At 46.0% G+C, this 16839-nt stretch overlaps 1 protein-coding gene across 2 annotated transcripts in view; it reads left to right on the top strand.

Moving 5' to 3' along the window:
• The window catches only part of CCDC85C (coiled-coil domain containing 85C), a 119540-nt gene that overhangs the window by 81087 nt on the left and 21614 nt on the right, over window positions 1-16839 (top strand). Inside the window, exons 3-4 of one of the 2 annotated variants that reach the window (XM_076345425.1) lie at window positions 1310-1348; window positions 8515-8619. In XM_076345425.1, the coding sequence (XP_076201540.1) occupies window positions 1310-1348; window positions 8515-8619 (144 nt within the window). The remainder of the gene's footprint in view (window positions 1-1309; window positions 1349-8514; window positions 8620-16839) is intronic. The other variant, XM_076345426.1, reaches the window with a different exon arrangement.

The raw sequence follows: 16839 nt of genomic DNA, 5'->3' as shown, positions 1-16839 counted from the left end.
CGTTGTGTTTGCGAATGGCTGAGGTCCAGCCATGGCACAATGTCCAAATGCATCCTTACAGCTCCCTGCGCTGCTGCTGTACAAGGGCTGTGCACCTCATTCTCAGGGTCGTACCATTTCCAATTCCACATGAACAACTGAAAATGGCTTTACTGATGAAACTGGCTGAGGCTGCGCTTGTGCCCTGCTGGCTGAATACTGGAGAGGGAACTGGGAGAGTAGGTGTCTTGGCAGAACATCGTCCTCTAAAGCCTTTGTCACCAGTCTAAGGAATGACCCCTGGATGCACTGCATGTGCAACAGGGATATGCACAAGTGTAAAGGAATTTAATCCCTCCTGTTACAGAAAGCTCATGTTATTACATGACATGGAAGATGTTAAATAGTTTTAATCTCATCCCTTAATTTTTTTTCTTATTTGCAGAGTTCTTTCAAAATCCAATACTTTGATTTTTTATTGCACTCTCATGTGTGTAATTTCCAGCTTGCCTGATAAATGCTGTTGAAGCTAATGGGACTCTTCACATATACTTAAAGTCAAATATGTGCTTTGCTGAGCTTATTTCTGCTTGAATATGTCTTGTAGTGATAACTGCAATTACTGAACCTTAATTCAATTATTTGCTAGCTTCACACAGTGAAATTGCCCATCCCTCAACTTCCTGGTGCATGAGACCCTAAAACACGAATTAATGAGATAAGGAGGAAATCTTTGTGTGGTAGGGGGTGTTCACTGGGACACAAGGCTGCCTGAAAGGGCCACTCGTGTGTGGTGCTGAGGTCACGAGAAACCGGGGCCATTGTCCTGGTGCCCGTGTGAGAGCTGCGCAAGGCAGGCGCTTTGCAGCATCGCCTTCACATTATTTGAGATGTGTTTCTGCTTTGCTTTACCGCAGCAAAATATCACTGCTCTGCTGGACTCAGTAAGGATACCTTGGGCCAGGTTGTTCTCACGGAGTGGTGTGTTCTGATAGTGCCATGGAACCCTGTGGGTATGGTAAAATATCCGTAGCTGTGAATAAGAGTAAGGTGATCAAGCTTAATCAACCGTTTGTGGGGTCACCATGCTCTAAATTGGGATAGTAAGATGTTAATGTTTGTGCAGATAATAATGGATTCTGCAAGACTTCATTCATTAATATGTGAAAAGGGGTTGAAGTTCAAATAATAACATTATCTTGTCAAGCGCTGCATGTAAGACCAGCTTATTTTGGTCATCTGTGGTAAAGATGGAGTTTTTTCCAAGATGATAAAATAACTTTTTTCTGTTAAGTTTCCAAATGTATAATGTTCTTCTGTTCCCTTCTAGCTGGCTGACTGCAACAGCTTGCCACGAAGTTTCAGTAAGGTAGAGAGAGCTAATGCATCCACAAACAGCTTCTTGGATCCGGGGGCTGCCTTTTAATATTGCTGCTGGTTTTTGGGGCTCTGATTGCTTGTTCTTTCACATGCTAATGTTGGCGATTTCCATTTTTTACTTGTCTTAATGTATTAAATAAGCCCCTAATTATTTTTTATTTCCCTCCTGTACTTTTGCAAAAGGCATTGTTTAGTAACATCTGAGTTTTGACCAACTTCAAACCAAAGCCATTTACCTGCCTGGAGAGAAGTTGGTACTCTTAGCTGAATTGCTGCAGGAAATAACAGGAAAAGATTTTGAGCTAAACCTTCCATTTAATTACCCGGTTGCAAACAATGGGTTGTTGAGTGTCAAAATTGAGGCAGTTTCAATTACTGGAACAATTATGATTTAGAAAATTGTTGCCGGTAGGTTTAAGAATTTATATTACAGTGACAGGCTAGTAATTCAGGTAATGGGCAGTACAAGAGTCCGTAAAGATGAAGGCGGCCTGACCCAGTGGACTGAAATAAAACCTTCCTCCTTTTTCTCTTCACACATATATATAATCAAAAGCCAAGGTCTCAGCAGAGTTTTCCATCTAACATCCGAGATTTATGGGGTAAAACTAGAATATGAAGTAAGAATGACATTTTTTTCTTACAGACTTTTTTTCATATAGAGAATTACCCAGATCATAAGCCCAAATCCTTATGGGCTTACATGGTCAGGATGGGATGCCCTTGCCCTATTGCTAAGGACCATGTTCACCCTGATGTTTAAATGACAGCTAAAGGAAATCCTGTGCTTCGTAAAAGGGTGGAGTAGCCACTAAAAAATGGAAATTGGTTGTCTCTGAGGGCTGGGTGATGGTGTGGCCTATTCAGTTCTGCAAAGAAAATCTTCTCAGCTGGTGTCAATAAGGGTATCTTCTATTGCCTATATTGAGTTCGTCACAATATTCCTTTCCATCTAGTTGCATTTCATGTTAAGATACATAATTTCTTCTAATGTTATGTTGAATAGCAGGTATAATACTCATAAATTTAAGTGGTGTGCTGTGTAATCTGCTGTCTCTTGAGCTTAGTGCCGGTGGGTCTGCGTTGTAGGAAAACGAAGCTGATTATTATAAAGCCTCTGAAATGACAGTCCTCTGGGAAGTCTGCTGTTGGTGACTCATGTATGCTGGATTCTCCTCTTCATTCTGGACACATTTTTCCATCCCTTTATAAAGGGACCCCCCCAGAGGCAAACAAAAAGGGGCTTTGTAGGACTCCCGGCCTTCAAATTGGTGCTTGTTTTTTGTTTGTTTTTTTTTTTTTTAAATGGCATGTGGACCAGGAGAGGAAGCTTTCACAATGCAGGAGGTTACAAATGAGTTACAAAGAAGTGACGAGAGCAGCATCGCAGGTGCTCAGACGTAGTCCTCAGGTGCCACCAGGGCTATCCCTCCTGGCTCCTGCCGTGCACCAGAAGGATGTAGGTCTCCAGCAGCTCTTAATCACATCTGCCAAGCCTCCGCGGGTGCCTTGGATACACTCAGGCACAGGATGCCCGTGTGTAGACACCCAAATTGCTCCAAGGTGACCCCACAGCCCGTGGGGAGAAGGGAAGCTGTAACTCTTTTTAAAGGCTTTAATATTTCCACAGGGCGCAGGGTCAAACTGATCATTTATGATTAATTTTTTATTTTTAACCTCTGTTCAGCCTTCAGCTGTTAGAACTTATGCGAAAGGAGAAAACAGTGTTTTCAATTAAAGACTACTTATGTAACAACCCTGTTTTGAATGCTAATTCATTAATTACTGGAAGCTGACAGTGTCGCTTTTTAATTTTTCTCGGTCAGTTCAGCACATAATTCTAATTGCAATCGTTCTGGGATTTTTGCTTTATCTCTTTTTTTGCTTATCTCTTTCATAAATGCTGAGAAATATCTGTCAAGTAAATTTCTGTCTTTCTGTATTTAATTTCTGTTAAGAATGGTCCATTTTGTTACACCAAAGTGCCTTGGAATTAAATCCTTGTCTTCTTTTTTGTCCCAAGTAACACTGAAGGGTAACAGAAAAGATGATTTGTCTAACTTCTCTATAAGTTTTCAACACTTTATCTTCACAGTTGGTTCAACATTGGCCACTGCACTGATCTGACTTTAGTGGACAGAAACGGAAAGGAAAATAAATGTTTCTTCTTAGTACTTTGACCTTAAAATACCACAAACACCATCCATCTTCTTGTGTTATTTGTGTTATTTTCAAATTGAATCACTCAGCACATCAGGTCAAAAAGTCAGAGGCCACCATTTCTTTTCCCTGCTAGCAGGATAGAAAGCTTTGATAGGGACAAGTGTTTGCTGATGTTTTTAAAAATGTAATTTTAGGCTTTGGTAAGCACCAAGACTTTAATTTCTGTCTAAAGTATTTAAAACGATAACATTATTTTTTATGGAAAATACCATTTTCCACCCATGTTAATAATCAAATTGCTTCTGTTTTCTAGAGAGAGAAAAAGTTGGGTTTGCAGTCTGTTTTTACTAAAAACCTGATTTGTTGGTCCTATTCTTTTCTCACTGATATGAGTAGGCAAAACTCCCTTCCCTGCCAGGAGGGGCATGTCTAGGTCCATTTCTTTCATAACAGGGCTGACAAAGATCTCGGGCTTTGGTCCAAGAGCAGTATCTTCCGGGGTCACTTCAAGTTCTGCCTGGTTTTAAAATTCAGCAATAAATGTCATGTCATTATTTCCAGATAATGAAGAGTTATTGTGTCTGAGGGACCACTGTGGAGCTGTCAGTGTTGGCAGTGTGTAGCACAGGTCTGCGCTGAAGACGGGTCTGCAGACTCGTCCCCGTGCTCATCGGCCGGTAAAGGGAGGCAACACCATGTAGAGTGATGCTGAGTTAGGCCTAGGGGAGGTCTTGCGCTTTCATACCGCTGTGAAAGTCAGGAGTTGCTTTCTTTCTCTCTATTTCCTTTCCTTTTCCTTTTTTTTTTAACATTTGGATGAAACTAGTGTTTGAAAAAAATTCACAGTAAAAGAGCAAGAGCTACTCCAGAGTAGTCAATGGCCAGTTGTTGGCGTTTGCTGGGGACAAGTGTATTTCAGGTTATGCAAGTTATACATTTGATCAGGTTGAGTAAAGACTGACTATGAGACTCCTCAGCTCTCTCTTGGTCTCCTTTTCTGTGTCATAGAATCATAGAATCATTAAGGTTGGAAAAGACCTCTAAGATCATCGAGTCCAACCGTCAACCCAACACCACCATGCCCACTAAACCATGTCCTTAAGCACCTCATCTACATGTCTTTTAAATACTTCCAGGGATGGTGACTCAACCACTTCCCTGGGCAGCCTGTTCCAATGTTTAACCACTCTTTCAGTAAAGAAATTTTTCCTCACGTCCAATCTAAACCTCCCCTGGCACAACTTGAGGCCATTTCCTCTCGTCCTATCACTAGTGTCCCTCCCTCTCTCTCTGCTCCTCAGCTTAGAAAACATTCCCAATAAAAGTTCAATCGAAACAGCACTCTCCCATGGAATTTTAGTTCAGATGAAAATGATTTTGCTGATAAATTCCTTGAAACTCCAGAAATGTGAAGTGATTTTACCTGAAGGGTAATTTATTATAGACATGTTGCCCATTAATTGAGATAGTCTCCAACAATGACGATGAACAGAGATGATCAGGGATTGTACTTTAAAATGCCATTCGGACTAGAAAAGCAATTTGGGATCCACTTACGTCTCCGTAATGAAAATTGGGTAAGGTAATAAGAGATTTCATTTTGTGAGTGAATTGACAATGCAAATACCAGGATTTTTAATTTAGGTTTAAGTGGAGTAATGGCTACTCATTCTGATGCATCATTAGTCATATTGCTTTTTAATGAGGGATTCACTTTCTTTTCCTGGTTAGCTCTAACATTGATAGCAAAGCCCAATGAATGTGTAAATATTTAGGGAGGTCTGATGAATACATGTCACTGCACCATTTTAATTTAAAAAAGGAAGAAAAAGCAGTTTTCCTTCTATGGTGAAGAAATACACGTTTGCTTTTAGTGCAAGGAAAATAAATAGTGCAGAACGGTGATTGGTAGGCTGTTGTAAAAAATACTTAGAGTAAGATACATTTTGAAACAAATTCTAGAAAATGTAGAGGGCAAATTGCATTGAGTGGTGTTCTCGTGAAAGGGACTGGCTTTATGGCTGGCAGCGGTAGGAAAAAGTGGTTCTTTGGCCAACTCCAACACAGATGAGTTATAAATAATGGCAGATGAAGATTCTTCTTGCCCTACCAAACCTACCCCATGGCCCAAACACCTCATTCCTCTTCTGGACAGATCTCCGTTTAGCATTTTTATTTCTTAGATGGCTTTTCTTTTTCTTTTCCTTTTATTTTTTTTTCCTTTTTCCTTTCTTTAATTAAAAGCTTGTTTTGATGTTCATTGAACTTAGTGGGAATCTTTCCATCAAATTGAATGCATTAGGTCAGATTCATAATCAGCAGTCACTGAAACAACCTAACAATAGTTTTGTCACACACAAGTGCACTGTCTTAAATGGGATTTGCTTAAAAAAAGCAATAGAACTAATCCATTATAAACACTTGTTAGAGCAGAGTTTTGACTGTATCTGTATATTTACCAACACGATTTCAACCAATTTAAGCCAAATTGAAATTAATGCAGACTCTTGCTCCAGGCAGGAGCATAGGGCAGTTAAATTAAATCAATTTAAACTAGCGTATTTTTAGCCACAGCAGTATGGTATTGTGTGTTGGCTAGGCTTAGGTCTGGTTGCCTTACTTCCTTTGGTGGGCGAGGCGTTTTGACTTTCTATGAGGACAAGCTGTAGTGTGATGAAACACATGCTATGTCTAACGTAGACCAACCCGTTCAGATCTGGGGGCAAGAGAACAAGTTTCTGGGATGCAAACGAATGTCCACCAGATCTCTCTTTCTCATGCCTGTTTCTTCACTCCTGGTGCCCCATAAGCATGTGGCATCTTGCAAATCTCAGTGTGGTTTGCGAAAGTCTGAGCAATCCAGGGCCTCTAAACACTGGCGAGGCAACGCACGTCCTTCTGGAGCAGAGCCTTGGAGGAGATCTGTGACCTCTGGGGTCTCCAGCACAAAGCTACAACCTCACATTTTCACTCTGCTGTTTTATTCTGCTTTTCCCTTGCCCATGCAAGAGCCCGTTCGTCACAGATGTCAGGGAAGGGTGCATGAGCTCCTGAGCTGACAAACTAAAGGAGTGGGTAGCAGAGTGTCGGGTCCTCCCCAGGAGGTTGCTGTCCCCCCGTGCACATACAATAGTGAAGAAGAGCTTGCACACAGCAGGGCAGTGGAAGCATAACCAGCCAGGGTAAAATCCTTTCAGGATAACCACCAAGAGACCCCTATACAACACATGCCTGGGACAATGCCAGTAAACTAAGAGTCTTCGCATCATCTGCCTTTGTGACCTGCTAACCTTCCTCTGAAAGTATATACCTCCCAGGCATGGTGAAGGAAACTCAGTTTTGCAGCAGTCACTTTTTAGCTTCAGAAGGAGTTATCTCCTTCAGATCTTTCTGTCTCTGACTCTCTATTGTGAAATGCAAAAGAAATATAGGCCACCATCTTCTCTGATGCCACCTTGTAAATTCAGGGGAATCCCAGACATCCAATATGCTGAAGTCATTCCGTATCACTTGACTCGATGTGAGGCACAACAGTTCCCAGCAGATTGAGTGATACAGGACTAGCATCCATTTCTCATGATGGCTTTCTTGAAAACTGCCCTTCTCTTCACAGCTTATAAAAGGAAAGTTGATAGGGTGAGCGTGCCAGAATGGTTGTGAAAGCACTGGGTCACACTAGATGTTTTAACCTAATAAAACAACATTTTGAAATGAAACCAAAGCTGAACACGTCCTAAAACAGGCCATGTAGCTAGAAGAAAATGTTTCTGACGCTGATAGAAAATTATGTATCCACTCTGAATGCACCAATTCTTCTCTGCTAAATGGGAGCAAGAAATGGAAATGAACTTTCCATATTTCCAAAGATCTGTGTACGGCCGCAGTCCCCAAAGTCTTGGTTATGGTCAGGCCTTTGGGGTTACTGAGGGGTTTTTATATACAGTTGAGCTGATTTATGAGATTTCCTGTTAAATTTTATTGCACCAGTGGCTTTTCTTTGGTTCTTTTGAAGTAGAAAACATCATTTCTGCAGCAAATGCAGGTCGAAAGTCTTAATGGAGCATAAAAATCTAAAAGGTTATGATTTTATAGCTTTAAAATAGAGGACAGTGCACTTGATATTCTTAAAAATATGAAAAGTTAATGAGGATGTTTATCGGTAATAAAAAGATATAATCTTCTCCCAGACCTTTGATTTTGGCTACTTGTGTATTGGCTTTTTATGGGTGTACTTTTATAAATGAGAAACTCCTCTCATTCTAGGACCGTCCTGTTTCAGAATCACAGAGAGAGAGAACTAATAACATGAGGCAGAAACTTTGTCCAGAGAGATTATTCAGTACTCTCGACACCCAGTGCTGCTTCTCCCTTTGAGCACAGACTACTGATTGCATTTATCTCGTTTCTAGGGTCATACAGACTACCTTTATTTATTTGACTTTGTTTAAGACCTTTGGGTGCATGCAAATTTATAACCAAGTAAGAAACTGTTCTGTCACACACATTTTGCAAGCTTAGGTGAATCACAGTAGCACTGTTTACAAACTCTCATTGCTTTCCACATGCAGGTGATTGGAATAACCTATGGTGTTTTAAAAAGAAAAATCTAGAAAATGTCTCCTGGTGGATTTCTTTTGCTGATTTTGATTTAATCTGAAGTCTTACAAATATTTTTTCATTTGCATCTTAACAAATGTTTTTAATGAACATATAGGAACTTAGGTAAAATAAATATGCCTTCTTGCTGTATCACTTAATGGAGTAGACCTTGAACGTTCACCTCCAACTGCTTGAAAATGTTTTCTCCAGGTATGGGCATAGAAAAAGCATTTTATGACAATATGTTCACTGTCACTGCTGTTGCAGGGAGAAGTAATGGGAACAGGTCATGGGACAGAAGCGGTCATGGGAAAAGCCAATACAGCAGGAGGGGCACAGCTTTCCTTCTTCTCGTTAATACGGACTGTCTGTTTTCTGTCGTTGTCTTTGCAGCAGTCCAGCACAGGGGACCTGAGGACTCTGAGGAAAGGGTTGTCCCCGTACCACTCTGAGTCACAGCTCTCTTCACTGCCACAGTATCAAGACGCCCTGCAAAACGTAAGAGACGTTTCCTTACCTATACAGACAGACAGGTGGGTTTCCCCAAAAGTGGACATGGCTGGAGGGGGGCACATGAAGATTACGGGGGAGCTCTCCCAGCTGAGAATTCACCCTGAAACCAGTGGTGCAAACGTGCAGCTGAAACCTGCAGCTGTTGGGAGGATGGGGAGCCCCTGGAAACACTGATCTTTACCTGAGTTTGAATCATCAACTTCCCAGCATAGGTTTTTCGGTTAACTGACAGTCACTGTTGTGCATCTTTTAAAGCAAGAGTGAGTCTTGTTATACCTGCAGCTCCTTCTTTGTAAATGCCCTGTATGCCTGCTGTCAGAAAGCTGGTCATGGATGAGCAAAAGATGGTTTGCCAAGTGTCTGAGTGTCTGGCAGTGCGTGGTCGCACTAAACTTTAGTGATTAACTTCTTTAGGACTTTCATTGCAGGTTCTTCTGTATCACAAATGAGGTTTATGTTTCCTAAGACTTACCTGCGTTGCTTCTTCTCAAACAACAGAAGAATCTTGATTAAAGCCTCCTGCAAAAGATGGATACTGTGCTGCTGTGCCAGGGCTCCTCCTGCACTGGTGTGCCAGGCATGGCCGAGGAGGCCAAGTCCTGCCAGATATTGTCTTCCAGATGTTTGCCTGACTGCCTGAGATACTACATTTGCTTGGTGACATCATTTTCCAGATTGCAGGAAAAGCGTAGATGCAGTCAGGGAGTCCTGCTGTGAGTGGGCTGCGAGTGTCGTGAACGTAAGCAAAAGCCTGATGGCAGCACAGCCAGGGGGACCTCCCTGCTGCCCCATGTCTTCTGCTCCGTGTCCAGGGCACTGGTCAGCAGAGCTGCGGGTACTGTAGGACCAGTTGTACGTTGGCTGCCTGCTTGGGTACAAGTCATTCTGTAGATTTAGTGTGCTTCTTAGAGCTGTAAAAAAAGGGGTAATAATAATTTAAGAAAGTTTGCATAAATAAAACTCCAGTGTGAAAGCAGAGCCCCTTTCTATCCCTGCTGAACTGCAGAATGGATGGAGACCCTCCAGCCAAAAAAAAGCTACAAAACCACGCAAATGAAATGAAGACTGGGGCTGAATATCCACTTTTCTAACTTTGTGCCCCATATATAAAGTCAGGAGACTTTATAAGGAGAGCAGAGACATATGAGCCTGGAGGTGTTTGTCTGGCTGTGCTGGTGCCTTACGGTTTTGGGGATTTTTGCTTTGCTTCCCTTGTGCTCAGGCTTTTGATCCCCAGCTTGGTTCCAGGTGGGGGACGCTCAGTCGGCCTGTGCTGGTTGCCCCGAGGAGCACCGCTACACACAATTTTATGTTTATCTTGTGGGTCAGGCTGGGATATGGCCAGCAGCTTTCTGCAGAGGAGCTGTGCCTGGGCTGGGAGCTGGCAGGAGACTTCTCTGCCTAAGAATTTGCCCCCGCAGCTCACCGGGGCTGTGTGAGGGCTGGTGGCAGATGGTGCTGCCTGCTGGAGCCCTTCCCGGCCACTCATCCCTGCTTTCCCTCCTTCCTTAAGGAAGAGGTGGCACCTGGCATTTATGGAGAGGCCTGGGTGCTGCCTGACACTCACCTTCATCTGTCACCCTGGCTGTGTTCTGCCTTCTTTGCGGCAAGATGATAGAAAAAAAACAAAACAGGCTCTGGATCCAACTCCACATTGTCTGGGATACTTATGTAGCCATTTATTTACTTATTCCTACCAAAATCCCTTTGGTTTGTGGCTTGACATGATATATTGTTTTTGTGATGAAGGATAACGATCACAAATTCATGCAGATGTCTTTGAATGTCTCAGGCACCTCCCAGAAAGTGGACAGTTAGACGTACCTGACTTTCTCTGCAGCCTTTTTGTCTGACAGCAGGCATGAGTTTGTGAGAAATTGTTCCTCTTTGTGCCTGCACAGGCTTCACACGGGCGAGTGATGGACAATTGGTGTCGGCTCCAAAGCTGTCACATCCATTCAGGGTTTCATCATTGTCACTGCCTGTGCAACATTTTGGGGAAGTTCCTCAGCACATCCCTCACTGTCACACAGTTTGCACGTAGGCCTCGCTCCAGCTCTCCATGGCCCTGACGTACCTCAGTTAATGAAACAGTTTGGTGTTTCTAATGGATCCTGGATCATGGACACCGGTGCACGCTCAAGACGCAGAATTGAAAGACACTCGTAATTGCAATCTGTGCACTGTTTAGTCAGTGGTGCATCATGCAGATGGTGAATTATAGATTTGCTCTGTGGTCTGCAGTGGTTACCAAATATCCAGGAAAAGCAGTCCCAGGGGGTTAGTTCTGACCTACAAGCTCCTGGCCACTGCAAGGGAAAGTATGACGTATATTAGCTTGAACTGATAGCAGGCTGGTCAAACTCACCAGCCCTGGGAACTGCAAACCAGCATCATCTCATGGTGTACCAGAGGCTCCCCTTGTCCTTTGGGGGGTGAGGGTGATTCCCTCGGGCTCGGACTCTTGAGTGAGGCATGAGAGGAGGTGGCAACAAGCAGCTCCCTGTGGGACCTGCCATTCCCTGGACTGAGAGGGTCAGGTTCCAGGGCAAGCTGGTTGGGCTGGCTTGATCTTTCCCATTGCCGGCATCCTCCAGACCTGCTCAGCCTTGAAGCAGATGAAGTCCCAGGCATGGGAGCTGACTTTGAGGTACCTGTAAGCAGTGCACTGCTGAGGACCCAGTGGCCAGCCTGGTGTCTGGGTGTCAGCGATGGAAATGATCCCAAAGCATCCTTGGAGGGCTTGTGCTTGCATGTGCTAGCCTGGGCTGTTGCTGTGTCTTCAGTACTTTGGTTCTCTGTGGTAGCTAGAACAGATTTTTTCACCCATGTTGCATCATGTCTTACCTGCACTGCGTGTGTTCCCTTCGTGGCTCATCCATGTGGATGTGGCAGCACTTGGGATGAGTTATTGCAGTCAGATTAGCAGCACTCTGATTTACGGCAGGAAGCTGTTGGAGGAGTAACGTTGGGGAGTCTCAGATGTGCGGCTGGAGTGCACAGAGAAGGGGATGCTCAGTCTGTCCTAGAAACTCTTCCAGCTCAGAGCTTTTCTGGAGTTTAACAGTACCAGGTGGGAGTTACTGACTTTCAGTTTTGCTTGTTGGCATTGTCCAAGGAGTCTGGATTGCCCGGTTGTATGGTCTCACCTCTGGTTAGTGAGGTGGAAATTACATTTCAGTAACACTGAGAGTTTCGGGAGAATAATGGCGGTTTTGGGTAATTGCCGTTGCAGGGGGAGGAGGAGCCCTGTAGGTGCAGTGATGTGAATCAGGACTGGGAGCTGTGCCTGCCACTGTGGAGGGACTCTTCTCCTGCAAACATATGTACCTTCTTTTCACCTCTCCGTGCCTCAGTATTTCCCTTGAAGGAATTGGGTGGGAAACCACCCATTCCCTAGCATGGTTTTCAGGCAGTTCTTTATCACTAAGCTAAACAGCACTAAGTGCTCCAGGATCCTCCAGGGGTGGACACTAAAAAGTGGTGTTTAATTTTTGGAACAGTATAGTGTTGCTAGAGAGTTCACTTGTTTCTCTCATGGGCTTTCTCCAGCATTAATCGAATGATGAGTGAAGACTGGGAGGTAGAGTTGCCCACACTCAGTGTCAGCTCTCAGGTCTCTCACTCTCCGTAAAGCCACCCTACACAGTGCTTAACCTTTGGTCACATCTAATGATTGCTGAATTACATTTATGACATGGGGAGAATGTATGGTAGAAAAGGAAATTCTCCATCCACAGCGACAAGGCTCTTATTTTGTTACTAATAATCACGTTTCAGCAATTCATTTTCCAAGAGGTGGTATCTCAGCTGCTGACTTCTGGAGCATTCAAGGCCCCGGTAGCACAGCCAAGGATGAATGCGGTGGCTGAGGCACAGCCCAGAGCTTGCATCTCTGTCTCTTTCCTGCTCCCTTTGGCCTCTTCTTGGGTGCTCTGGCTGCCCACGTGGACACACAGTCCCTGCAGACCTTCACGTTCCTGCCTGCTGCCCTGCGGCTGTGCCCCAGGCACGTCTCAGTGCCCAGGCATGGGAAGGTGGCCTGAGGGCTGCTCACATTCCTGTGGTTGGAGGTACCTTCACCTTGAGAAGCTCATAAGCCAGCTGCCTGGAGGAGCCATTTATCCACATTGGCATAAAACACCATTAAATGTGAACCAGCCTGTTGCTAGCAGTCGGAGCTAGCCGGGCCGGCTTAGACTTAAAATTTACTAGCAGCATTCATGTGATTTGTAATAGGAATCCTGCCTTTGGTGGAAGTACCTGTAGAGGTTTGTAATGGAAATATTAAGGTTAGTGTGGATGGAATGTGAATGGAAAAGTATGTGTGAAAACACCAGCAGGAACGCTAGAACAAGGGATGCAGGGATGGCCTGTGCTGATCACCAAAGACAGAGCCGACAGCAAACAAATGGGTAAACACGGCGGGCTGTGTGGTTTGCATCAGGACCAGGAGGTCTGTGCTGTGATAAGGCCGCAGCATAGATGGCTCATCGCTATAAGACCTGTTCCCTGATAATGAGAGCAAGGTTACACTGTGATGTGCCATTGCGCTTCCTGTGGTTCCAAGAGGAAGGCTTAGATAAGGTGCCCAAAATGAGGGAAAGGAGACAACAGGCAGCAGCTTTCCTAGGGTTTATGGGGGGTGAGTAAGCAAGACACTGAGATAAAGATCAGCCTGTAATAACCATTGACTCCTAAAGCATGTGAAAAATGTGTCCAAAACCCAGTTCTTTGCTGTCAATGAGGAGGGATGCCAGAGCTGTTGTTAGGACTTGCTAGTGGGTGTCCCTTGTCCTCTGTGTTGCACACAGTGACCCTGACCATGCCACATGGACATCTACCTTTCGGTGAATGCATGAGTGTGAGTTTGTAGGTGTGCAGGTGTGAGTGACACGTTAGAGAAATCAGTTTTAGGTTAAAATAAATATCACCTTCCCCTTCCTTAAGTTTTTGTACTGAGGTTGTACTGTGGTAGTTTTCTGTGTGACCCCTTGCTGAGGAGCAGGAGCTCCCAACGGTGCCCCAGCTGGGTGCGGGAGGATGCGTCTGCGGGTGCTGTAGGTGGTGGCTGGAGGAAGGGACCTGTGCTCATCTGGGGTCCGGAGCTGGGAGTCCCCGGAGAAAGCGCCTGCAGATATGCTCTGCGAAGGCTGAGCAAAGCTTCCTCTTTTGAGAAGACAGTGATGACAGTGCCATTGCCTGGCCTTTATATACACCCCTAGGGACTACAATAAGTATCTCTGGAAAAAGTGAGATTTCCATTAGGGTATTCAAAGCTGCAGCTCTCAGGAGTTTAGACTACAGGCCAGGCTGGGAAGAGAAAATTCCATTTTCCTCCCTAAGTCTACTCCAAAAACAGCGAGGTCCATAGAAAAACGCAAAGAAGCAGGACAAGTGTGGTTATGTAGCAGAGAGCACTCGACTGAGAGGACCATCAAGTCCCTGGCTTCGTGGCACTGCCTCTCGTTGCATTTTTCTCCAGTGCCTGTTTCATGCAGGACGCAAAGCCTGGGAGATGGCTCTGGCTGCCCAGCTGCAGCACCGGCTTCTTTGGCTCCTTCCCTTGATTCCCACCACGCTGTCACAACCAGCTGCATTTCGTAGCTCTGCCTTGTAGAGATACTTGCGAGAAGCGTATTTCGTTTTGCCAGATGGCATGCACGCTATTATAAAAACAAACCCAAGTGTTTGTGGTCTGTAGGTGTAAAGAGCTTGTTAGATGGGGTGGGAAGGAATGATAAGAGAGTCCTTGGCTGACGCGCTGGCTGTCTCCTGAGCCTGCAAGAGTGGTGGCGAGGGGAGGTGATACGAGGGCACATAGTAGCTAAACGCCAGCCCCAGTGACAGTCCTGTCTCTTCCTTCTGGCTGGAAAGATGGTGGTCTCCATCCTCTTCGATACAAGGGCTAAGGCAGAAGAAAAGCGAGAAGGTGACTCAGTATCTCTCCCTCAGCTCCCTGCAGAGGAAGGACCAAGCTGGCCCCTGCGCCAGCCTGGTGTAGGCAGGGAGACGTGGCTGTGGCCCAAGCCTGGTCTCAGGTCTCACTGGGGGATCCAGAGCAAGTCTGCTAGTCCCTTCCTCAGCCTGCGTGGGAATAAATCTCTTCCTCTCAGAGCGGAGAACTGGATCTGCTTCTTAAGCCAACCTGACTTTTAAAATCAAGTTTGAAATGGCCAGAGACCACTGTTCCCATTGTGGTGCCCAGGAGACGCACCCAGAAGAGCCAGGGGAGCCCTCTGGGCACTGATGCCCCTGCAGAGTCACCTGGAGCACTGGGGACCTTAGTATGGCCCCGAGGTGTCCCTGCACAGCACAGCAACCCTGCCACCGCCAGCATGGAGCCCCCAGCCCCTCGCTCTGCTGCACAAAGCCCCTGGGGCGCAGGGATCCCTGGGCTGCCCGGTGCCTCTGGCATCCCAGGGACTGCTCTTTGCAGCTTCAGCATCGTGTCGCGGCCTCTCAAAATGCCTTCAGCCCCTTCGGTCGCCCCACCAAGCCCATCCTGTGCAGCGCCCCGGTGGTCCCCCGCCTTCTCCCATCCCTGTGGCCCATCCCCGTGGCTGTCAGTTGAGCTGAGCGCTGCCAGCGTGTGTCAGAGGACAACCCCAGGCCTGTTTCTCGCCTTCCCCCAGCAGCGGTGACGACCACGGTCCCTTTTTAGGCAGGGGGAAACAATGATTGAGGAGCACGGCAGAAGGCAGCTCCTTCCCGCCAGCAGCACTGATACCACCAGGATGCTATTGAGCAGACAAAGAGAGAAATTCAAGGCAGCCGTATTGCTGCTGCGGCAACAGCGGCTGCGGAAGGGAAAGTAAAATGAAAGGTTTGTTGGGATTTGCAGCCTGGGGAGCGCTATTATGAAGCTTCAGAGTGTATTACCAGCAGCTGAGAACAAGCTGATCCATTTTTGAAGGCAGCTGCCCTTCATTAGCAGTTATTGCAGTGGCCCTGAGCGGCGGGTGGCTTTTTTCCCCATGGCAGCCAACTGGCACAAAGTTTGGCAATGACAAAGTTTGGGGATTTGATGAGCAAAAGAGGCACTGACAGGCCATATCCATAATCCACCTTTGCAGGTACCGCAGGAGGCGAGAAAAATTCATCTGCTTTGAGGATCTGCTATAGGTTCTCATGCTCACTTGTCACGTGCGTTTGTGTGGGGCTGGCAATGGGTCGGGGGAGAGATAGGGGCACGGCAGTCCCTCGCTCTGCCCCAGGCCTGGGAGGAGGCTGCTTAGCCGGCAACAGGCCAGGGCAGCCAGGCTGAAATGGAGACCTGGAGGGGCAATACAGATGTGTGCAGGTATCCTCCCGCTTCTGTGTGCATCCTCCACCCACCCAGAGGCTTTCACCTGGGCCATCCCCAAATCAGATTTTCTTGAAAATCAGGAAAGTCTTAAAAATACCCACTGTTTCCTTCTGAAATCAAATGTGCTTGATATTCCTTTTTTAAAAGAACTAGCACCTCTCAAAATACTTACGCTGATAGTGCCCCTGTGAGTCAGTCGGAGTTAGTGCACTTTATCTGTGGGTACAGCATGGGCTCGCTCTGTCCGTAGCAGTCAGACTTCTTGTTTGCTTGTATCAGGTAGTTACGGGCTGAAACTGCTCTGAATATGTCATGTTGGTAAAAATTTCACAGTCCGAGGGGGCAGCTGAAGCTGTCAGTGGGGCTTTTTAACAAGCGTGCACCCGTTCCAGCTCTGCACTGGTTCACTGTTGTGAACCCGAACAGTGACCGCTCTCCTCTCCCCTTCCGCTGCCGGAGGAAGCTGGCTCACCGGCTTTGCATGCGCCGAGGAGTTTCCCAGGGCTGGAGCTGTGATCTGCCGTTAGCGCGGTGCTGAGAAAAAACACCCTTCCTGTTTGTAGATGAGATCCAGTTGCAAACAATGTCCTGACTTTGTTTATTCTGTCTGGGGCAGTCCCTGAAATCCTCCCTTTCCTTTGGTGCCCCAGCACAGCCCGTACAGCCAGCGCTGTGTCATGCCTGCCGGGGAGAAGAGCTATTCTTTTGTCAGGTGTCCTTGATATTTATGCTCAGAAAGCAATGAAACAGTTAAATTGTTTCTTTATTAATCAAAAGGGCTGTGTAAGCCCTTTTTGTTACTTAAGTAGATATCCGTGAATGCAGCGGAGGCGGTGAGGGTGCAGGAGGTGGTGGCTGAGCCGTACAGATGGGCTCTGCCTGACTCCTGTGTGGAC

This window comes from Aptenodytes patagonicus, chromosome 7 (assembly GCF_965638725.1).
Source record: "Aptenodytes patagonicus chromosome 7, bAptPat1.pri.cur, whole genome shotgun sequence".
In the NCBI taxonomy this organism is placed as follows: Eukaryota; Metazoa; Chordata; class Aves; order Sphenisciformes; family Spheniscidae; genus Aptenodytes; species Aptenodytes patagonicus.
Note: the sequence above shows the minus strand (reverse complement) of the source record. Positions and strands in the feature narration are given on the sequence as shown.